Source organism: Sminthopsis crassicaudata, chromosome 4, assembly GCF_048593235.1.
Source record: "Sminthopsis crassicaudata isolate SCR6 chromosome 4, ASM4859323v1, whole genome shotgun sequence".
In the NCBI taxonomy this organism is placed as follows: domain Eukaryota; kingdom Metazoa; phylum Chordata; class Mammalia; order Dasyuromorphia; family Dasyuridae; genus Sminthopsis; species Sminthopsis crassicaudata.
This window is the reverse complement of record NC_133620.1, coordinates 144,048,548-144,073,404: the sequence shown is the minus strand read 5'-3', so window position 1 is coordinate 144,073,404 and position 24,857 is coordinate 144,048,548. Positions and strand designations below refer to the sequence as shown.

Sequence of the window (24,857 nt, the reverse complement as noted above, 5' to 3'; positions counted from 1 at the left end):
AATAGATAGAAATTACAGAAAAGAAGCTATTATCTCAATATATGAAAGAGGTTCCTAACAATTCAAATTATCTGAAAATGGAATAGGTTGTCTTAAGAGTGGATTCCCTATCACTGAAGATTTTCAAGTGGAAACTTCTACTTGTCTGTAGTGTTGTAGAAAGGATACTTACTTGACATAGGATCTGAGCTAGAAGAACTCCGAGATCCCCCTCATTCTAGAACTCTATGATTCTACAGAGATATGATGGTAAATAAGCAAACCCTCTTTAGACTTTGATCATATCAAATAATACCATACTTCAATGTACAAATTCTATCTTTAATATCAATAATAGCACTGTATAATATTATCTCATTTTTTTTCCTTATAACCTTCCTGAGAAGCAGGTGCTATTAATAACCTCATGTTATAGATGAGTAAACTGAAGCAGACAGAGGTTGACTTGCCCATGATCACACAATTAGTAAACCTCTAAGATGTTACATACTCTGGGCAGAATGAGGACATTCAGTGGTATCATGGTGTTGATATTTTCAAATTGGGGATAATATATGTAGTCATGTGCTCTAAAGGCTAAAAGACACTAATATGGCATAGGGAGAAGAGGAAAACCTGAGTTTAAATTCTCCTCAAATACTAAGGCAAGTCATTTAACCTGTCTGCCATCATTTCCTCAACTGCAAGAAGGGAACAAAAATAGCACTCATCTTTCAAGGTTGTTGTGAAGATCAAAAGAGATATTTGTAAAGTACTTTGGAAACCTTAAAGTGATATTTAAATACTCGTTATTAACATTATTAATACCATTTCAGACCAGGAATATTAATGCAGTGAAATATCTTTACTGAAATGACTAATCACCTCACATTTACCAAAGTGGATAATGTGACAAAAAAAGGAAAATGTTGGATGTTAGAGGGGATGTGGGGAAACTGGGATACTTATGTATTACTGGTGGGGTGTTGTGAATTGACCCAATTATTTTGGAGAGCAATTTGAAACTATGCTCAAAGGGCTATACAAGTGTACATACTTTCTGATCCCAGCATATTGCTGTGAGGTTTATATCATAAAGACATCAAAAAATGGAAAAAGGCTTATTTGTACAAAACTATTTATAGCAGCTCTTATTTGTGGCGGCTAAGAAATGGAAATTGAAGGGATGCTCCATCAATTGGGAAATGGCTAAACAAGCTTGGTATAGTATCAAAATGGAATATTATTATGTTGTAAGAAATGACAAGCAGGATAATTTCAAAAAACCTGGAAAGGTCATATGAACTGATGCATAGAAGTGAATAAAACAGGAGAACATTATACATTGTAACAGCAATATTTTTCAATGAAGAACAGGAAATGACTTAGCTCTTCTCATGTAAGACAATTCCAAAAGACTAATGATGAAGTATTATACTATCTGCCTCCAGATTGAGTTGATTGAATACAGACTAAAAGCCTTCTATTTTCACTATTATTTTTTTTTTATATATAAAATAGAAAATTCATATGGCAAAAAAAGTCAAGAATTCCAAGGGAATTAAAAGAAGGTAAAGACAGGAAAGTAGGAATAAAGGGGAGCTAAAGAAAGGTACCAGATCCCACACTATATTAAAAATCAGTAATTTTCACAAGAATTGGTTCTGGTTAGCAAACAGTGAGATCAATCAATGGAACAGGTTCTGTACACAATATACAGAAGTAAATGAACCTAGTAGTCTATTATTTGATAAACACAGTCTCCAGCTACTAGGATAATGGCTCATTATTTGATTTAAAAAAAAAACTATTGGAAAAATTGGATAGAAGTAAGGAAGAAAATAGATCTAAACTAACACTCCCATGCCTTATAGTCTTAAATGGCTACGTAGTCTTAAATATAAAAAGTGCCATGAAAACAAATTGGAAAAAAGCAGGTAGGGGAAAGTATCTATCAGATCTATTGGATAGAAGAAAAACTCATAACCAAAGGTTAGAGGATCATAGAAGATAAAATGGATAACTTTGTACAAACAAATCAAATAAATCAAAGATTAAAAGAGAAGCAATTAATTAAAGAGAAAAAGTATTAAATTCTTCTGATGATATAAAAAGAACTGATTTAAATTTATAAGAATAAGAGTCATTTTCCAATTGATAAATGGTCTAAAGATATAAATGGAAAGTGATCAAAGGAAGAATAATATAAAATTGAATGGTTTTGAAGGCTTGTATAAAGAATGAAATGGGCAGAATTGGAAAAACAATTTATCCAATAACAGTAAGATGGCCCCCAACCAAAAATTAAACTCGAAATACAAAAATTAAAAGGAGAAATCAATAAAATTGAAAGTAAAAAAACTATTGAATTAATAAATAAAACCAAGAGTTGGTTTTATGAAAAAGCCAATAAAATAGATAAACCTTTGGTAAATTTGATCAAAAAAAAGAAAGAGGAAAATCAAATTGATAGTCTTACAAATGAAAAGGGGGATCTTTCCACCAATGAAGAGGAAATTAGAGAAATAATAAGGAGTTACTTTGCCCAACTTTATGCCAATAAATTTGATAACTTAAGTGAAATGGATGACTTTCTCCAAAAATATAGGCTCCCTAGATTAACAGAGGAGGAGATAAATTGCTTAAATAGTCCCATTTCAGAAAAAGAAATAGAACAAGCTATTAATCAACTCCCCAGGAAAAAATCCCCAGGGCCAGATGGATTCACATGTGAATTCTACCAAACATTTAAAGAACAATTAGCCCCAATGTTATATAAATTATTTGAAAAAATAGGGGATGAAGGAGTCCTACCAAACTCCTTTTATGACACAGACATGGTACTGATACCTAAACCTGGTAGATCGAAAACTGAGAAAGAAAATTATAGACCAATCTCCTTAATGAATATTGATGCTAAAATCTTAAATAAGATATTAGCAAAAAGACTTCAGAAAATCATCTCCAAGATAATACACTATGATCAAGTAGGATTTATTCCAGGAATGCAGGGCTGGTTTAATATTAGGAAAACTATTAATATAATTGACCATATTAATAATCAAATTAATAAGAACCATATGATCATCTCAATAGATGCAGAAAAAGCATTTGACAAAATCCAACATCCATTCCTACTAAAAACTCTTGAGAGTATAGGAATAAATGGATTATTCCTTAGAATAATCAGGAGTATATATTTAAGACCGTCAGTAAGCATAATATGCAATAGAAATAAACTGCAACCTTTCCCAGTAAGATCAGGAGTGAAACAAGGTTGCCCACTATCACCATTACTATTCAATATAGTACTAGAAACGCTAGCCTCGGCAATAAGAGCCGAGAAAGAGATTCAAGGAATTAGAGTAGGAAATGAGGAAATCAAACTATCACTTTTTGCAGATGACATGATGGTATACTTAGAGAACCCCAAAGACTCTGCTAAAAAGCTACTAGAAATAATTCAAAATTTCAGCAAAGTGGCAGGATACAAAATAAATCCACATAAATCCTCGGCATTTTTATATATCACTAACAAAATGCAACAGCAAGAGATACAAAGAGAAATTCCATTCCAAACAAATGTTGAGAGTATAAAATATTTGGGAATCCATCTACCAAAGAAAAGTCAGGAATTATATGAGAAAAATTACAAAACACTTGCCACAAAAATAAAATCAGATTTAAATAATTGGAAAGACATTCAGTGCTCTTGAATAGGCCGAGCGAATATAATAAAGATGACAATACTCCCCAAACTAATCTATTTATTTAGTGCTATACCAATCAGACTCCCAAGAAACTATTTTAATGACCTAGAAAAAATAACAACAAAATTCATATGGAAGAATAAAAGGTCAAGAATTGCAAGGGAACTAATGAAAAAAAACTCAGAGGAAGGTGGTCTAAGTGTACCTGATCTAAAGCTATATTATATAGCAGCAGTCACCAAAACCATTTGGTATTGGCTAAGAAATAGACCGGTAGATCAGTGGAACAGATTAGATACAAAGGACAAAAAAGGGTACATCTATAGCAATCTAATCTTTGACAAACCCAAAGATTCCAACATTAGGGATAAAAATTCATTATTCGGAAAAAACTGTTGGGAAAACTGGAAATTAGTATGGCAGAAATTAGATATGGATCCACACTTAACACCATATACCAAGATAAGATCAAAATGGGTCCATGATTTAGGCATAAAGAGGGAGATAATAAATAGATTAGAGGAACAGAGGATAATCTACCTCTCAGACTTGTGGAGGAGGAAGGAATTTATGACCAGAGGAGAACTAGAGATCATTATTGATCACAAAATAGAAGATTTTGATTACATCAAACTAAAAAGTTTCTGTACAAATAATACTAATGCAAACAAGATTAGAAGGGAAGTAACAAATTGGGAAAATATTTTTAAAAACAAAGGTTCTGACAAAGGTCTCATTTCCAAAATATATAGAGAACTGACCATAATTTATAAGAAACCAAACCATTCTCCAATTGATAAATGGTCAAAGGATATGAACAGACAATTCTCAGAGGAAGAAATTGAAACTATATCCACTCACATGAAAGAGTGTTCCAAATCACTACTGATCAGAGAAATGCAAATTAAGACCACTCTGAGATACCACTACACACCTGTCAGATTGGCTAAGATGACAGGAACAAATAATGACAAATGTTGGAGGGGATGTGGGGAAACTGGGACACTAATACATTGCTGGTGGAGTTGTGAAAGAATCCAGCCATTCTGGAGAGCAATCTGGAATTATGCCCAAAAAGTTATCAAACTGTGCATACCCTTTGACCCAGCAGCGCTACTACTGGGATTATATCCCAAAGAAATACTAAAGAGCGGAAAGAGACATATATGTGCCAAAATGTTTGTGGCAGCTCTTTTTGTTGTAGCTAGAAACTGGAAGATGAATGGATGTCCATCAGTTGGAGAATGGTTGGGTAAATTGTGGTATATGAAAGTTATGGAATATTATTGCTCAGTAAGAAATGACCAGCAGGAGGAATATAGAGAGGCCTGGAGAGACTTAAATCAACTGATGCTGAGTGAAATGAGCAGAACCAGAAGATCACTGTATACTTCAACAACAATACTGTATGAGGATGTATTCTGATGGAAGTGGAAATCTTCAACATAAAGAAGATCCAACTCACTTCCAGTTGATCAATGATGGACAGAGGTAGATACACCCAGAGAAGAAACACTGGGAGGGGAATGTAAATTGTTAGCACTAATATCTGTCTGCCCAGGTTGCATGTACCTTCGGATTCTAATGTTTATTGTGCAACAAGAAAATGATATTCACACACATGTATTGTACTTAGACTATATTGTAACACATGTAAAATGTATGGTATTGCCTGTCGTCGGGGGGAGGGAATAAGGGAGGGGGGGTAATTTGGAAAAATGAATACAAGGGATAATATTATAAAATATATATATATATAATAAAAAAAAAAAAAAACAGTAAGATGGGAAAAAACCCAACAACAGTAACACAAAATCATAAAAACAACTTTAAAAGCTAATAAGAACTCTGATCAACACAATGACCATCCCTGATTCAAGAGGTCTAATGATAAAGCATGCTATCTACCTTCTGACAGACAAGTGATATAGTCATCACATAGAATGAGACATATTTTCAAACAAGAAATAAAATCAATTTGTTTTATTTGAATAAGTATTAAAGGAGTTTGTTTCCTTTTTGTTTTCCTAGACAGGTAGAGCATTAGAGGAAGAGAAGACAGATTTCTATTAACTTAAAAAAAAATTTTTTTTTAAGTTTCTGAAAGAGACTGAGACAGAGATAGATAGAACGCACGGTGGAAAAGGTTTGGCGATAAAGGACCTGAGTTCAAACTTCAGTCTTACCACTTTTTTGTGTGTCTTTCCCATAATATGAGGTAGTTGAACTAGATAGCCTTTAAGATGATTCCAGTTCTAAGTCTATAATCCTATAAATCCACTCCAAATATCTGAATCTGCAAGGACTTGGCTAAAAAACACAAAGCATTTCTCTAGTCCTTCTTGATTTGGTTGACTGGGTCCACAACCAACACTAATACATACTCAGGTTACATAGGGAAACTCAGGAAGTCAATGGAGATAGCCAAAGAGAGCCAACTTTAGCTGCTCAGTGATACATACAAGGGACATGACAATGTCTGGCGTTACCAGGATATTTTATCAAACTTTTCTCTAGAAAGTGAGCTTAAATTAGAGATGTAAAGGGAAAAACTAAAGCTGAATGGAAAAGAAGAGGAAAAGGTTCTCCAGAAAGCAGGTGGACTAAGTAGCACTTCCCTCCTACAAAGTGAGACAAATGCAAAGAATTGAAAATCAAAGAGGTGTCCATGGAGTAAGGAATGGCTGAACACATTATGGTGTATGTATATGGTGGAATACTACTGTGCTATGAGAAATGACAAAAGAGATGGTTTCAGAGAAGCATGGAAGGAGTTGTAGGAACTAAGGCAGAGTGAAGTGAAAAGAACCAGGAAAACAATTTATACAAAATCCACAATATTATAAAGACAAATGACTTTGAAAGACTTAAGAACTCCGATCAACATATTGACAAACAAAAACTCCAGAGGATTCAAGATAAAATGTGCAATAGAAAGGCAATGATAGCTAGAACAGTACAGATTAATCCATACTTTTTAGATAAGGACAATGCCACGATTTGCTTTGCTTGACTATATATGTTTATAATAGGTCTATTGTTTTGGTTTTTGCTTTCTCAAGTGAGAAGGGAAGGAAAGAATATGAATCTGAAAACTGAATAAAATTTAATTGATTTTTTTTTAATCTTAAAGTAGACAAATGGAAAAGGAAATGTAGAGCCTAATATTTGTTCTGAAGCCACAGAATCATTCCATTTCAATAAAGCAGCAGCACCAATGAACATCCTAATTTAGGTGAACTCATCCTAAATGGAAAATGGATTAGAAAAAGTAACCTTAGCATTGCACATATCTGTAACTCAGCAAGTATTTATTAAATATATACTGTTACAGGAACTGTGCTAAGCACTGTAGAATAAGGTAAAGACTATCCCTGCCCTTAGGGAACTTACATTCTAATGAGAGGAAACATGTAAGTAAATAGTTATAGACAAGCTACATACGGAGTAGATGGAAGATAGCAGCTGGAGTACCACTACAGCCTCCTGAACTGAGATTTCAAGGAAGTCACAGATTCTAAGCAGAGGTGCATAGGAGGCAGCCAAGTGCAAAATACAGAGACAAGAGACAGAACATTGTAGCAAGTGGACCAATGTAGAAGCTATGAAAAGCTTTAAATGCCAAAACCCAAACTAGATTTACCAGATTACTAAATGTGTCAAACAGAAGGGCTAGTACTTTGGTTTGGTACTTGTTTAAAAGTATAGCTATAAAGATCAATCAGTAAAACAGGTGAGATTTATACTCTAAGATAAGCCTCAAATAGACATCATTTTGATATAAAAGATGACATCATAAACAAATTAGAGGAACAAGGAATAAAATATCTTTTACAACTATAGATAGAAGAAATTTGCAAGGAAAAAAGGGATGTGGACAAAGGTGTGCCTGAGTCTGGACAAAGGTGTGCTGGAATCAGCACAAATTAGCAAATACTAAAAATCAGGGCTTGATCTTTGCAGCTAGTTATTCTGATAAAGAAAAAAAAATACAACATCTATATGATTAATGTTAATTCACATTGACAAGATGAACAGCCACTCTTCAATCAATAAGTGAACAAGAAGTTTTCAAAGGAATCCACCCAAGCTATTAACAAAGTCTCTCTTAGTTCTATCTCAGCAATCCTGACTTGTTTCAAGACTCAGCTCAAATACCATCAAAAGCAATAGGCTTAAAATGCCATAACATAAAAAAGTTAATAGAAATATTGGTATAAGTTAAAACTCCAGGTCATCAAACAATTTTGCAAAGTGACTTATCTAGATCACTGCCAGAAGGAAAAGATATGCCCTCAAGGTAAATTTCAGAGGAAAGGGTTGGGGTGGAGGAGAAAAGAAGAAGAAAGAGATAAAGAGAAGTGAGAGAGAAAGAGCGAGAGAGACAGAGAGAAAGAAGAGGAACAAAGAAGAAAAGAGAGAGAGAAAGAGAGAGGAAAGAAGTGAAAGACAGAGAGAGGAGAGACAGAGACAAAGTAAGAGAGAGACAAAGAGAAAGATCTACTTCATTGAGCTCTAAGCACTATATGATCTGCTTGATCATTAGTAAAAAAAAAAATTAGAAGCCTATTGAAACAGATTATAAATATAATATGATGAACAAAACTATAACTAGGACCAGCTTAGGTAAAATATGTTAAAGGCACCTTCTCATTTCTGATTTTATGTCCTTTTCTTCTCCTCAAATATCCTTGGTAGCCCAATTCAGTTCAAGTCAATAAACATTTTTTTAAGAACGAGGTGCTAGAAATACAGAGAGAATAATGACATATTTCCTTGACCTCAAGAAGCTTCCAAAGTTCTAACCAGGGCTCTTCCCAGACTATAGACAACTGCTTTCCACTTTCCCTGGTCAACTCTGAATTAATCCTATGACCTTTTCCAACAGTCCTTGGAAACTATCTGTTGGAAAAGATCTGATAAATTAACTCAAGATAAGGTGTTAATGATTGGTAAAAGCTAAATATGTTACCCCTCCCTAGCCTATTTGTATTTTAACCCGAGATGTTGCCTTGACTTAAAAGGAGTGGCAGCTTTTCAAGGATGTGGAGGTAAAGGGGTTTTCCCAGCACACTGGTGACTGCTTGCTCCTGCTGTTTATGGCAGGCTTGGTCACTTCCCTAAGGCTTACAGAACAGGGAGCTCCCTGCTTGATTATGGTAGTTTCAACACCAATGACAGAATGCCAGTGGGACATCTAAACGTGAAAGTGGTGGATATTTATTGCACAGGAACACAGAATCTCACCTGCTTAAGGAGTCAGGTAGTACACTTATTATCATCTCCATTGTACTGAGAAGAAACTAAAGCTCCCAGAGATTAAATCATTTGCCCATGGCCATACAGTTTGTCAACGAATTCAAACTCTAGTCTCTAGACCTCTCTGCCGCTGGTCATTCAGCTGTATTTGGAGAGGGATCTGAAGTCATAGAGAGTACTGGGACACTCCCAATTTTTATTGTATTTTCTGCTTGTTTTTCTGACTTCATGACCTCACCATTCAGTCAGTGTCTGTATCTGCAACCTTGAGGTCCTTTTGATTCTGTCCTCTCCTAACTCATCAGCAGCCAGACGCCATGACTGAGTCCACCCCTGCAAAATCTTTTTTGCTTCTCCTCTATATACAGGCTCAGAAACCTGGGAATCCAAATGATCCCATCAATGTTCCTACTGTCTCATAGTGTAGAGTTGAAGAAGCGGTCAGACCATACCTAAGCCTATAGTTTTAAAGTGTAAAAGGACCTTACAGGTCAGCTAAGTCCAATCTGCCATTTTATTCATGAGGACATTGGGATCCCAAGTGATAGGAAGCTTCCTTGATATTACACAGCTAGTTAGTAAGTGTCAGGGGTGGGATTTGAAGATAGATTTTCTGATTCCAAACCCAACACTCTTTACTTTACTCTGTACTATGGTGATGAGCTCAGACCACACCATATATATGTATGTGTGTGGGTGTGTATATATATACATACATATATGTATATATATATAATGGATTTCTAAGATCCCATTAATTAGGGTGCTATTCTATCTAATATGTAAAATCAGAGGAAATGTTTCTACTTGGACCAGGCCTGAGGAGTGGTGTTTGTGTGCCTGGAGCAGAGACTCAGTGTCCCTTTTCTATTGCTGTCTACCGGAGGAATAAAGCTCAAATAAAAATCCAACACATGCACCTTAAAATCATAAAATAAATACCTTTCTGCCAATGAAAGGAAAACTGTGAAAATATGCATTTGGAAAAAGTAAGATAAAGGTGTCGTTCATGAACACTTCCACATGTTAATACTCTAGGCAATGTGTAATTTATTTCCAGTGCTGCTTCTGATTTTGACTTTATTTTTCCCATAAGAAGCTCAAGCAATAAGAAATTAATCTTGGGATTATTCACTCAGACAATAGTTCCTTTTTGCAAGAGAGGTAGAAGGGTGGCTTTAGCAGAATGACTTAAGAGCTGGATTTCAGTCCTACTTTTGACATACACTGTCTGTCACCCTCCCAATGACTCTGGGAAAATCACTTGATTTCTCAGTGGCTCTGAGGTTGATCTGCATCCTTGGAGGGACCTTCCACACCAGGAATCCTCTACCATGGCAAAATCAGCGGCTATTTCAACTTCCTAGCACCAACCCGCACACATCAGAAATGTGAAGCATGGGGAGCTAGGAACTATGACTTGGTTCTGGGGCAGCCGGAGCAGTTTGGTGACTCAGTGGTAACCTCAAAGGGCAGATCAAATGAGATCATATCCACAAGGTGTTTATCACAGTGTCTGGTACCCACTAGGAACTTTGTTGTTGTTATTGTTGTTAGACATATGGGAGGTACGTTTTTGTGCTATTATTGTTAGGCAACTAGGTCAATGTAGCAGATAGAATATTGGACCTAGAGTGAGGAAAACAAGTTCAAATCCAGTCTCAGACCCTGGCTGCGTGACCCTGTGTGCCTCAGTTTCCTATCTGTAAAATGGGCTGCAGAAGGAAATGGCCAACCACTCCGGTGTCTTCGCCAAGAAAACCCCAAACGGGGTCAAGAAGAGTCAGATGTGACTGAAAAATGAGTAGAGACAACAAGAATCTCTCTGGGTCTGAATACATTTCTCTGCAAAATTAGATGACTTCTAAGGCTTTTTCTGGCTCTAAAACCAGTATGCAATGACATGATTCTATGCAAAAGGGGATCCACTCTCCTTCAATGTTTTCCCAGCCCAAGGTAAACCTACTGGGTGAAAGGGGGGAAAAGAGAATGAATAAATAAGCCAGACATGGATCTACATTGGACTTGTCTGAACAAGAGCTATAAGAGACAAGTTTGTAGCTGAACTATTTTAAACTCTTGACCTCTCATTACCAAGTTAAAGCCAGTTTGCACTGAATATCAATCATATCAATAATCTGTTAATAAATATGAAGTTTTTGATAATTATTGGTGAATTTGATCCCACCAGTGACTCAGCTTTCAAAAGGGAAACATCAACAGCTATGGTAAAGTTCTTTACTCCGGCTCTGACTCTTTAAACTGACTATTCCCTTGCTTGGACAAAGTGAAATCCTTACTCAACAAATCCTAAAAGTTACCGAGAAAACGCCTATAATTTACACCTACATAGTGATAACTCCTGGAAATCAAGAAATATCCTGTTATTGCCTAGATAACTGAAATTTTTAAAAACTAGTTTAGCTATATCTAAAATTAGGAAACTAGAATTAAATCTCACAGGGCTGACAAGTGAAACATTCCCACCAGGAGAAGCAGTGTGGAAAAGCGAGGTGGAAGTAAAGTAAGAGGACCTGCATTTAAACCCTGATTCTGCTATGGGCAACCTGGGTGCCAGTGGACAAAGCGGTCCATTTTCCTGCCTCAGTTTCCTTATCTGTGTGATGAGAGCATTGGACTTCATGACCTCTGAAGACATGTCCAAGTCTACAGTTATGATTCTCTGCTCCTTCCAGATTAAAATGAATGTTTCTAAGATGCTTTAAAGAACATACACACATGAAAATACACATACATATATGTACGTGTATGTGTGTATAATATACAATTTTATTTAAGTTTTAAGGCAAGCTTGTGAATGAAAAATTTGACATGGAGATGTTTTGTAACTTGTCAAACTAAATGGTGAGAGAACAAAAACAAGAAGCTCACATCTCCTGCACCCTAACTGTGCTTCCTCTGTTACACTATTCCACAACCTAGAGGATGCCAGGCAATTGGGCAATAGACAATAAAATGAATGAGCTGGATACCTCATAGCCACGTTGCTGCCATCAATAACAATGGGTCTCAAATGATTGTCAGCATCCTCCACCTCATCCTCAGGATCCGTACCCAGAAGCCGTCCGGACAGGTCCATAGTGCCACCGGAGCCCCGGGCAACGAGTTTTGGAGGGGGGTTCTCCCCACAGCTTTCTCCGGCCTGGGGGCGGCTGCCCATCTGGATCAGCTCCTGGAGGATGTCATTCACCAGTGCCTCCTGGCCTAGCTTTGCCAACACTCTGACAACGCCCTCCCGGCTGTAGCCCAGTTTTTGGAAGAACTCCAGCTTCTCTGCGTGGGGCTCCATCGAAAGCACTCCCGCCTGGCTGGGGGACAGGAGAGGCTCTGGCTCCCTGCGGAGTCAGCCCTTCTGGCTCCTGGGCTTGGTTGTGGTCCTCACCACCAACATGCAGATATGTGAACTGAAAGAGAGGAAAAATCATCAGTCTTTTTTTTTTTTTTTCCAACCTGGCAGTGAAACTGTCAGTTTACTGAGGACAAATCATCTATACAGTTGCTCTTATACAATTTATCTTTCAGGAAATCATGGTCCCTTTGGGGATTTTCAGTTGCTCAGTGTGGTTAGTGAGCCACAGATACCATCACCCTGCTTTTACTAGTGCAATCTCAAAATGTCAGCTCAGTACCCACGGGCAAACTTCATCAAACAAAGAGGAAAGAGGGAGGTAGGGAAATGAGGAGAAAAGTGGTTTTGGAGCATTGCTACAGATCACAAACCCACTACAAAAGGCCTTCTTTTGGAAAAATATTTTTTTTTAATTTTAGAATTTTGGAAAGAAAAATCATTCCTATATGTTTTACATAATTGTAGAAGTATAACCTATATCAGATTGCTTGCTTTCCTTAGGAAGGGAGGAGGTAAAGGAGGGAGTAAGAAAAAAAAATTGGAACTCAAAAATATTTTTTTAAGGTAACTTTTTATTTTCAAAATACATGCAAAGATAGTTTTCAGCATTCACCCTTACAAAAATGAATGTTGAAAACTATCTTTACTTGTGATTGGAAAAAAAAGGAATATTATTGAAAAAAATTTTAAATATTCATAATTTGATGCCAAAAAAAAAAAAGAAGAAGAAGAAAAAGAAGAAGAAGAAGAAGAAGAAGAAGAAGAAGAAGAAGAAGAAGAAGAAGAAGAAGAAGAAGAAGAAAGAAGAAGAAGAAGAAGAAGAAGAAGAAGAAGAAGAAGAAGAAGAAGAAGAAGAAGAAGAAGAAGAAGAAGAAGAAGAAGAAGAAGAAGAAGAAGAAGAAGAAGAAGAAGAAGAAGAAAGAAAAACCATTCAAAAAATTTTTTTTGGAAAAAAAAATCTTTTCATAAAAGTTTTGGAAAAATCTACACTCCTCTCCCCCTCTCTCCCCTTACCCCCCCCCCCACACACACGCGCGCTCACACACACACACACACACACACACACACACACACACACAGGTAAAATGTCCTTCCTGAAAAACTTGCCCTACCTATCTTCTACCACCCAGGTTCCATCATTCGATGCCATCAACCATGATCTCTGTCTTACAATTTAATTCTGGTTAACTTGAAGCTCTAAAACTCTTTGCAAAACAAGCAAGACCAGTCCCTGGGGATCTTGGATTAGTTCTTTCTTAGAATAACATGGAAAATAATTCTGAGCAGGAAGGGACTTTAGCTTAAGACTTTGTCTTACAGATAAGCCCAAGTAAGACCTTGCAATGGTTCTGGGCTGTCTTTGCCCTGACCTCCCTTTCTAATCCATCCTTTAAACAGGTATAAGTGGTATTTCTGACATTAATGTTCCCCTCCTTAAGATACGTCAGTAATTTTCTAGTGCCTCTATGATAAAGCACAGCCTGCACTATTTAGCATTTAAAAACCCTTCACAATTTAATTCTGATGCTTTATACACACTATATTTCTGCCATCCTAGCTTACTTCCTACTCCCTGTACACAATAGTCCATCTCCTCCCTCCCTAACCTGTGCAAAGACCTCTCCAATGCTTCCAACGCTTGGAATCCCTGACTATCTTCAAGACTCAGCTCAAACATCACTTTCTACAAGAAGACTTTATCTCCTGGTTATTCGGGTTCACTCTCAACCTTGAAATCATTTTGCATTTATTTTGTAATTATCTGCACATATGTGTGTATGTGCTACTTCCTCCCTGCAGAATGGTCAGACTTTTAAAAAATTCTTTGCATCCCCCCCGCTTTACGTAGTACCTGACATATACCAGGCAGGAAGGCAGTGGGTGAACATGTATTAAAGAGCCTGACCTCTGGAACTGAAGCGACTTTTCTGAGAACACTCAGGGAGTAGGTAGCTGGGTTAGTTTTCAGACCCATGTCCTTTCATTCTGTATCTGGAATTGTTAGTCTCCTAATACACTGCCTCTCTCTGGACAACCGAGTAGTTCAGAAGAACTCCAGGGATTGTTGTGGACTCTGTCCAGCCCAACGTAAAATGGGGAAAGCCCCAGTGTGACATGGTGGGCTTGGGGATTTTCTTAGTAAAGACCCTGGAATGGTTTGGGGAGTCCCACAAGGCATGGGACCATGGCTCTAAAGACTCCTCTGGACCTCAGAACCACGTCCCTGAGCTGGCTCCCTTTGTCCCTCCCCATCCTTCCCCCTTTTAGCTTCTTTTTGGGGTGTGCCTTCTCTCATTGAAGTGCAGGGACTTTCTTTTTGCCTCTTTTTGCATCCTCAGCACTTTGCACTATGCCTGGCAGGGAATAAGCACAAAAAAATCACACCAGTTTCTTTCCTCCCTTCTTTCCTAAAGTTGGAAGGAACCTTGTCAGTCAGACTTCAACCCCCTCATTTTGCAATTAAGAAAACTGAGGCTCAGAAAGGGTAACAGTCACACAAAGAGAAACAATAAGTGCAGAGCTGGGACACTGACCCAGGACCCAAGATACCAAGCCCTGGGATCTTTCCAGAACGGGATCTGAACTCAGGTCTTTTTACTCCAGAGCCAGTTTTGTTTCCATTACAGCACTAGGCGGCCCAGTGCACAGGGCACTGGGCGAGGATTCAAGAAAATTCATCTTCATGAGTTCAAATTCAGTCTCAGATACTTACTAGCAGTGCGACTCTAGGCAAGTCACTTTTTCTTGTTTGCCTCAGTTTCCTTAACTGTAAAATGAGTTGGAGAAGGAAATGGCAAATCACCCCAGTTTCTTTGCCCCAAATGGGGTCGCAAAAATTTGGACTGAGAAATAATGCACTTCCCCTCTTCCCCATTTAGATTCCTCCTCTTATATTTACTATTCATTACTATTCACTAAAATGCTCTCTCTGGAATAAAAATAACAAACATAAGGTTGGATACATTGAGGTCAGTAAAGGAGGCTATTTTTCCCTCAAGAAAATCTAAGAATTTTCGAAACATTCAGACAAACCTATTTCCTAGCTGCAGGTTAAAAATCCTGAGAGAAGTAGAGGTTCTCTGAAACAGCAATAGTGAAAATTTCATTCATTTCCACATGTTGATGATGTTTTAAAAGGGAGAAAGGCATCATGCTGCCAATATAAATAAAGCAGCCAAAACAAATGCAAGACGAGTTCTCCAAAATCACACATTTGTTAATAACAAACCAAAGAAAAGAACCAATATTTATTTCATCAAGGATAAAATTCTAAGACCCAAGAGTCATCATCATCAAGTACAGCTTAGATGTCCTCCTAAAACTAAAGTGGATTCCATGTTCCAGCATCAAAAAAAAAATTAATCCTTCCAAAAGGAGATAAATTGAAGGCTTTCTTTTTAAGGACTACATTTTCTTGTCAATAAACTGTACATTTAGTGATATAATGCTGCACATTCAAAATACTAGAGTATTTTGAGTTGTATATTAGAGTTATTAGAGAGGCATATTAGTTATTAGGGTAATATATTAGAACATTAGAATAGTAAAAATACTTTTTTTGCCTGAGGCATTTAAAGACATATATATATATATGTATGTGTATGTATGTATATATATGTATGTGTATATGTGTGTGTGTATATATACATAGACCTGGATCCATATATATAATATGGGTTATGTGACTTGCTCAGGGTCTTGCAGTTAGTATCTGAGGCTGGATTTGAACTCTGGCTCCAGGCCTGGTGCTCTATCCACTGAGCTACCTATAAGTATGTATGTACATATAATGTGTATGTGTGTATATATAGATATTGGTACAGATCTGTAGTTTCATCAATATAGAATAAAATTATCCTACTAGGACAGCTGAATAATGTATATATAAGTTAAGTCTTATAGAGTTACCCAGGGATGCTGTGAATTTAAGTAACCTGACTAGGGTCACAGTTAGTATGCACCAGAAGCAGTACTAACCTACACTCAGTTCTTCCAGACTCCAAGGCATCTCTCTGTCTCTTTCTGTCTCTGTGTCTCTGTCTCTGTCTCTGTGTCTCTGTCTCTTTCTGTCTCTGTGTCTCTGTCTCTGTCTCTGTCTCTCTGTCTCTGAATATCTGTCTGTGTGTCTGCCTCTGTCTCAAATAAAGAGGAGGGCTGTTTTAAGAGGCAAAGGAGACCAAATATTTCTAATAAAAGTAACCTGCCAATACCATGAAGGCAGGAATTGTCTCACTTAGCACCTAACACAGTGACTAGCACATAGCAGATGTTTAATAGTGCTTGTGGATTGACTGAAATCTGCTACTTTAGAATTCTTTAAAACATTTTTGGGGGTTTTAGAAATGCCCAAATGAAGGGAGATATTTCTGAAGGGTGAAAAAAGTTTGTTCACAAGAACTCCAAAATATCTACCTCCAATCCCACTCCCGCCAGCTCTCGGGCTCCATGCTACATTTTGTTTAATACCTTCCTTAAGAGCTCCAGATTGGGCCTTCAGCTCTATTTTGCCTAAGCAGTTTCCCCCCTCCTTACCCCTTCTTTCTTTCCATTTTTCAATCTTGAAAGAGTTAAACATTTCCCTGACGTCTCTTCCTCTGCCCTGACTGGAAATGACAAGCAGTACTGCTGATTAATAATGCTTTGCAAAATCTGTACCTACTCCTTGCCAAAGCTTTACAATACTTGTGAAATCTACAGCATCATAATTACCTTTCTGCAGCCTGTGAACCAAGGGGGCGATGGAAAGAGATGTAAATTGATTCCAAAAGCATTCAAAAATGAAGGAAATGTAGGGATGAGAAGAATTTTCCACAGGAGGAACTACATGATATTCTCTTTTAAAAGTTTCCTTCCCCTGCTATAACTAGAATTGATTGATATTCATTGAATGCCCCCAGTACAGGAGATCAAGCCTCAGCAATTTCTTTGACCTTGAGTGTCACTGGCAGACCAAAGACCTACTTAGGAAAGAAGAAAGGACAGAAGAAAATGTAAGAGGAAAAAAAATTGATAGGGAGAAAGAGGAAAAGAAAATATAAAGAAATATAAAGAGATGAGGAGGGAGAGAAAGGTGGTGGTGGGAAATGATGTCAGGCAAAAGAGAGAGATTGCTCACCTCTATGGCTTAATGCACAGAGGGTCCTTAGGAACAAAAATGGTGCTAGTTCTGCTAGCAGAAGAAAACTAACATTCCAGTTAGTTCCATCTGTGGAAAATCCTCCCCAATCCCTAAGAGGTGCAGAGTTGCATCAATAATATCTTCAGATGCATCTCGGTGCCACAGGTTGCTCCTACCCCGCACTAGGTACCATAAAAAGAGCAGTTTCCCCCCATAAAAATACAGTTCTCACCATCCAGAGGCAGCTCTCCTGTGGCCACAGGCTAAGTCACAATCCCAACTCAACTCAGTTCAATAAGCAATTATCAGGCAGCTGCTGTGTAGGAGGCACTGCACCTTGCTAAGCTTCTTGGACCATTAGCTGAACTCCAACCAGCATATCCTGTTAGGTCCATTCCCCAGTCTTCTAGAGAACTCTGATGAAATCCTTCTCACTATCAACTTTAAGTTCCTCCAGTATGCAAACATGAGGAAGAAAAGACTTATTTGACCTCCTGTTTCTAAACAGAGCTTTCACAACAAAAGAAAAAAACTCTGCTTTTGCCCAAAAGCAACACTCTACCACACGGCAGAATTCACCGGTTTACAGAGTGATTTAATGAAAAGCACAGGAGCCAAAGGTTTCAAAGAACATATCTTGAGGACATGTTCCCGATTTGCTTAGGCTTGGTTTTTTCACCCTGTCCCAGAGAGTTACTGTTAATTGCCTCAAGTTTTAGTTATGGCAAAATTTGCACTCACCAGGATACTGATTTGTATTCATGTTCAAACGGAAGAAAGAAAAAGAGGGAGTGGAATTTGTAAAAATATTCTCGTACCTACTTTTAGAGTCAGCCTCCTATCCTGAGGGAACCACTAAAGTCACTCTCTGCCGAATCCCCAGCTGGCTGACTGCCATCAAGTAGCCAAATATCATCCTCTCACTCCTCAAATATTGTCTTTTCCCACTCTCCTGGAATCAGCTTCAAAAATCTCATTCTCATTCTTTACACCCTTGTCTGTTTAGGAGGAATAACTTTGAGGAAGACACTAAACATTTAATGAAGCTTGCCCACAAATCAACCATTAAAAATAAGATTTTTTAAGGAAAAGGAGTTTATATTCAAAAATATCAAAAATAGCCTCTGAGATCCCAGCCACATTCATTCATTCTCGCAAACATTTACTAATAATCAACATAAGATCTTCCTTTGATTAACTTTTCCCCAGAAACCGCTACTTCAAATTAAGTATGACTTTACAAAAATGTGTAAGAATTTGGCCTGGAGAAATTTAAAGGCTGCTTAATTCTCCACTTGAGTCCCTAATACAAAGATTGAAGCTATGAGAAATCAAATTGCTGAGACTAATTTTAAGGACACAAAAAGAAGAAAAATTTACATCCCTCTCTTCCCTGCATTTCACTGCCTGCCCCTTGGGGCCGGTTTCCCAGAAAAGGACTGATGCTTACCAACAGTGGCACCTGTTTCCTGCCTTGGCTTGTCGAATGTGAGCTTTGCCAGTGAACACCTGAGTCACCCAAGGATGGTGCCAGTCTGAGCACGGACAGCCTCTGGAGGAAGTCAAAGCTGGATTCACAGGCTTAGTGGAGTCACCGGGGAGAGAGAAAAGCAAACAGACATGACATGACAACTGAGCTCCGAAGGCAGTTGTTAGCTATTCCATAGCAGCACCTTACTTCCGTAACTGCTGGGCTTTTGAGTGAGCTCGTTTTGCTTTGAGTTTAAAAAAAAAAAAAAAAAAAAAAAACAAGATAGAAAGAATACACACAGACTCATGCAAAAGGCTTGCTTAAAACTTCCACATGAGTCAGAGATTCAAAGTTCAATAACCACATGCAAAAATGACTGGCAAGAAAATTGTAGACGGTGGGATATTTTACAAAATAGATTAAGGGAACAGTAAAGGGTGAGTCGAACGAGAAATTTATTTTAAAATTCTGAGGACTTGGACCTATTATTATTAATAATATTTTACATACATTATCTCATCAGAGTCCCATGCTACTATTAGCCCCATTTTTCAGATAAGAAATCTGAGGCTCACAGAGATTAAGTGATTTGACTAGGCTCATACACTAAAAATATCTCCGGCAGGATCTGAATCTCGGTCTCGGTGACCCCGAGTTCAGGACTCTCGACCACCGTATCACTGCATCTCTCTGGTGAGCAGAAAACCTCACTCGAAGTTAGGATCACACAGACTTGCACCGGAAGAGTCCTTGGAGGCCCTCTGTGATAAAAATGAGGTTCTGAGAGTTTAATGTGATGTCCCCAAAATTACAATGAATCAGAAGGAGCACTGCAATTCAGGTTCTTCTGACAAAGTCAGACTGGTAACTGTGATTCCATTCTTAGGGCTCGTGTTATCAAAGAAGGGTGGAAAATACTTTATGGTGGGGGCATTAGGGGAAAGACTGAAGTATATGGCAGGTGTATAGGAGATAAGGGAGTGTATAAAAGCAAAGGACAAAAAAAGAAGGAAAAAGCATCAGAGAATGGTCCCTCTCTGCTGCAGACTTTAGTTACATACACTGCCAGGCAAAAGCAAAGCAAAATAGCATCTGGTGCATCTCTGTCTCTGTCTCTATCCTTTGTCTTTTCTCTCTTTTTGTCTCTGTCACTCTCTCTCTCTGTCTGTGACTGTGTGTGTATGTGCGTGTGTTTATGTGTATGTGTGTGTCTCTGTCTTACTTTCTCTCAATAAAAAAACTTTAAAGCATGGGTTCTTAAATTGTTTTGTGTGTATCATGGACCCCCTTGGCAATCTAGTGAAGTTAATATGTGAAGTTAAAATATCAAGATTAGAAAAGAAAGCAATAGGGGCAGCTAGGTGGCAGTAGATAGAGCACCAGCGTTGAATTCAGGAGGACCTGAGTTCAAATATGATCTCAGACACTTAACACTTCCTAGCTGTGTGACTCCAGGCAAGTCACTTAACCTCAATTGTCTCAGAAAAAAAAAAAAAAAAAAAACCCAGAAAGGAAAGCAATTGAAATAAAGATGTCTTTTTTTTCTATCCAAGTTCATAGACTTTCTGAAATCTGTTAAGGTACTAGCCTTAAAGGAATATATTGCCCTTTAATTCCAGTATCCGCATTATAACAGGTTTTAATATCTTTGCAAAGAACCAGATATCTAGCCTAGAGACAAGCATAAAAATAGAATAAGTGGAAGGAAGAAAGGAGAGAGAAAAGGAAGGAAGGAAGGAAGGGAGAGATGAGGAAGAGAGGGAAGGAGGAAGAAGGAAAGGAAAGAAGGATGAGAAGAAAAGAGGGAGGATAGGAAAGAGAGAAGGAGGGAAGAATGACAGAGAGGAGGGAGAGATTCTGATACTATAATCTATTTCCTTGAATGTCCATCATCAGATTCAAAATAACTGCCCAACCTACCTCTAAGTATAACGAGTCTTAATAGGTAGAAAAACCATCCTTGTTATGCTCCAGAAACAAGGCATGTCGTAAGTCAATAAAATTGACTTGAATGACTACTGAACCCTACTTAGCTACAAATATCTGGAAAAAGTTGTATTAATCAAATTCACATGAACAAAACTATTTATTGAAGGCTTCAAGGGAGCTAATTAATATCAAGAAGGCTCATCTCCAAAATATACAGAGAACTGACCAATTTATAAGAAATCAAGCCATTCTCCAATTGATAAATGGTCAAAGGATATGAACAGACAATTCTCAGATGATGAAATTGAAACTATTTCCACTCATATGAAAGAGTGTTCCAAATCACTACTGATCAGAGAAATGCAAATTAAGACAACTCTGAGATATCATTACACACCTGTCAGATTGGCTAAGATGACAGGAACAAATAATGATGAATGTTGGAGGGGCTGTGGGAAAACTAGGACACTGATGCATTGTTGGTGGAGTTGTGAAAGAATCCGGCCATTCTGGAGAGTAATCTGGAATTATGCCCAAAAAGTTATCAAAATGTGCATACCCTTTGATGAAGCAGGACTACTACTGGGCTTATATCCCAAGGAAATACTAAAGAAGGGAAAAGGACCTATATGTACCAAAATTTTTGTGGCAGCCCTTTTTGTAGTGGGTAGAAACTGGAAAATGAACGGATGCCCAGCAGTTGGAGAATGGTTGGGTAAATTGTGGTATATGAATGTTATGGAATATTATTGTTCTGTAAGAAATGACCAGCAGGAGGAATACAGAGAGGCTTAGAGAGACTTACATCAACTGTTGCTAAGTGAAACGAGCAGAACCAGAAGATCATTATACACTTCAACAATGATACTGTACGAGGATGTATGCTGATGGAAGTGGATTTCTTCAACATAGAGAAGAGCTAATTCAGATCCAGTTGATCAATGATGGACAGAATCAGCTACACCCAGAGAAGGAACACTGGGAAATGAGTGTAAACTGTGTGCATTTTTTGTTTTTCTCCCCAGATTATTTTTACCTTCTGAATCCAATTCTTCCTTTGCAACAACAACAACAAAATTCGGTTCTGCACATATATATTGTACCTAGGATATACTATAAGATATTTAATATGTATGGGAATGCCTGCCATCTAGGGGAGGGGGTGGAGGGAGGGAAGGGAAAATTCGGAACAGAAGGGAGTACGAGGGATAATGTTGTAAAAAATTACCTATGCATATGTACTGTCAAAAATGTTATAATTATAAAATTAATAAAAACATTAAAAAAATATCAAGAAAACTATGTGGCATCTTCATATAAAATAAAGGTTTGGGTTATATGATTAACTACTACCCTGATTGGTTTATAAGTTTAGGTCTTTTGTAAAATATGGGTGTTTTCTTAGTAGAGTTTGTTCGTTAATTTATTTCTTATGCTGAGCCTTTTGGAATCTGATGCAGTACAAGTTGCCTAAATGCTACCCAGAAATTCTTCCAGTTGATTCTGAAGAGAGCCATCACATTTATCCACCACTATCCATACTTCCACAAAGGCTCATAGGAAGAGGAAAAAAGAAGCCTTAGATAATAGAGAGCAGGAAAAAATGTCAAGAATATGGCAACTAAGTGACTCAATCTCATCACAAACAGAACTTACAAAAGTAGAGTAAAAAAAGATCAGAGGAATGGGAAAACTTGGAAATGAAGGGTAATTGAGCACAGCAAAAAAAAAAATCCCTCAAGGAAGAAAATATTAAACTTAGTTTAAAGCTTTCAGTATTTTGATCTTAACTACCTGAAAAAAAATTGATAGCTTGAGACTAAATTATAAACAGTTATAAACCTATAAGACTTCTAAACAAAATGTTAGCACAATGGCAATCTTAGATATCCAGCCTCAGACATTTACTAGCTGTATGACCCATCTCAGCTACTAATTACCCTATAAATTTTAATAAGTTTCTCTATCTTTACAGGAAGTAAACTGTGTCTATGTAAATACACATACATACAGACAGACAGACATATATATATTTTTTTTTTTGAAATATATATAACTATAATGTGTGAAATACTTTTTAGTATTTCAGATTTTTAAAAAAGAAAATGACATATAGTGATGATATAATATCATTATTATATGATAATATAATCATAATGATTGGCCAAAATGAACTTCTTGGTTTTTCTTTATCCATGAAATCCCTCCTTCTCATCTCCCTTCTCCATCTGCACAAGAAAGATGTGGCAAGGATTATACATGTCTTTCTCTCTTCTAATTTGAAGCATCCTGTCTAATCATCCTGGCAAAGACTTGAAAATGGAGAGATAAATGGGAAAAAGGTAGAATGTTCTTCCTGAATCCCTGGACCCAGTGAGCATTATCAAATGCTTTTGTTGTTGTTCACTCATTTCAATCATGTCCAGTTCTTCACAATCCCATTGGGGTTTTCTTGACAAAGATAGTGGAATGGTTTGCCATTTTCTTCCCTACTTCATTTGACAGGGAGGAAACTCAAACCAGGAGAGTTAAATGACAGGGTTAAACCACAGCTAGGGTCTCAGTATGGATTTGAACTTAGGAAGATGAATCTTCCCGACTCCAGGCCCAGCATTCTGTACTGCCACACCTAGCTTCCCCTACAAAGTGCAAAGCACTATACTAAGTGTTGAGGCAACACATAGAAGAAAAGCAATAACCCCTCTTCTCAAAGAGCTCACATTTGAATGGTGGGTACAGCACATATAGAAGGTTCCAGCTTCATCTCAGATGGAAAAATCCATGGTCCTAAAAGTATGGCAGCAAATCAGATAGCAATAAAGTTATCCCTTCCACATTGTGACTTTACCTACTGAAGTTTTGATATACTGTGGGTCAGCAAAATAAATTATTATAGATACTCCTCATTACATATTCTTGCTATATTTGAGCAAACTGGGCGTCCTTTTGTTAATCATTCAATGCCTTGGCCAGTATCTCATTTTGTCTCAAAATGGAACTGGATTTGCATCTGGGATCAGGCCCACCCCTAGCAGTTCTCACTTCCAAAACTTCTCTTTCTTACAATTAGTAAGTGTTCAAATGCATGTGGGAAGCTTTTATTTAATGGAATCCTGCGGTGAATTGTTTTGTATTATTTTATGAGTGCAACTCATCATCATCTCTCCTTTAACCACTGGGCCCACTGGTAATTGTGGTAATGCCCTCAATTCATTGCTGGACTGTTAGTTCTTTGAAGACAAGATCTCTTGTCTCATACATCCTCTCTACTACTCCACACTCCTCAACCTCAACGACTAACACCGCATTTCATCCATAAACATGGTTGGACGGTTTTTAAAAATCTGTTTAAAGGTTCTCCTTGGGGCCTGTTCCCTTCTTTGGTTCATTGCCCCTCACCAGATCGTCTAATCTGGAAGCCAAGAGCCGGGCGATGGTAGCTGACATGCCTCGCACAACTTGGTCACCAGCTCCCCTCACAATCACATAGGTTTACAAGACACAAAACAGGAAGGATTTTATTTACGACTTCATGTAAACAGAAAGACTTTATATAAGTCTGAAAGTAGGAACAACTTCTCTTTACAGTCTATGCAATCCCTGTGACTTATTTAACCTGCCTGCCTCTAGCTGGGGAGGGAGGGGTGGTCAGTGCTTTGTCCCCCCCTCGACTGCGGGCTGTTATTTATTTTTGGCCACTTTCACTTCAGCAGATGTCTCCAGTTTCTGTTCTCCTCACCATTTCCAAGGTCCTACTCAATTCTTACTTCCCATGTAAAGTCTTTCTTGATTTTTACCCCCCCACACACCATACCCCCAGCGGTTAGCATTCTCTCTGGCCTTAAAATATCTTGTAATTCCATGTATATATGTTGGCAAGGACTATTTTTGGTTTTGATAGCTCTCTCCAAATAGTGCCCAGCACAATCGCTGTAATGGCGAACTCTTGATAAAGATTTGTGTTTAGGAGCCACTGTAGTCAGCGGGACATTTGTGGAATGAATTAATGAATGAATTGTC

The 24,857-nt window shown here is 37.7% G+C and overlaps 1 protein-coding gene across 3 annotated transcripts in view; it reads right to left on the bottom strand.

Moving 5' to 3' along the window:
- ZC3H12D (zinc finger CCCH-type containing 12D) overlaps positions 1–24,857 on the bottom strand; it is a 66,726-nt gene that overhangs the window by 32,351 nt on the left and 9,518 nt on the right. Inside the window, exons 2-3 of one of the 3 annotated variants that reach the window (XM_074309581.1) lie at positions 18,888–19,018; positions 11,942–12,373 (exon numbers count right to left, since the gene is read on the bottom strand). In XM_074309581.1, the coding sequence (XP_074165682.1) occupies positions 11,942–12,258 (317 nt within the window). In that variant the 5' untranslated portion in view covers positions 12,259–12,373; positions 18,888–19,018. Of the gene's footprint in view, positions 1–11,941; positions 12,374–17,669; positions 17,876–18,887; positions 19,135–24,857 lie in introns of those variants that run through there. The other 2 variants (XM_074309580.1, XM_074309582.1) reach the window with 2 other exon arrangements.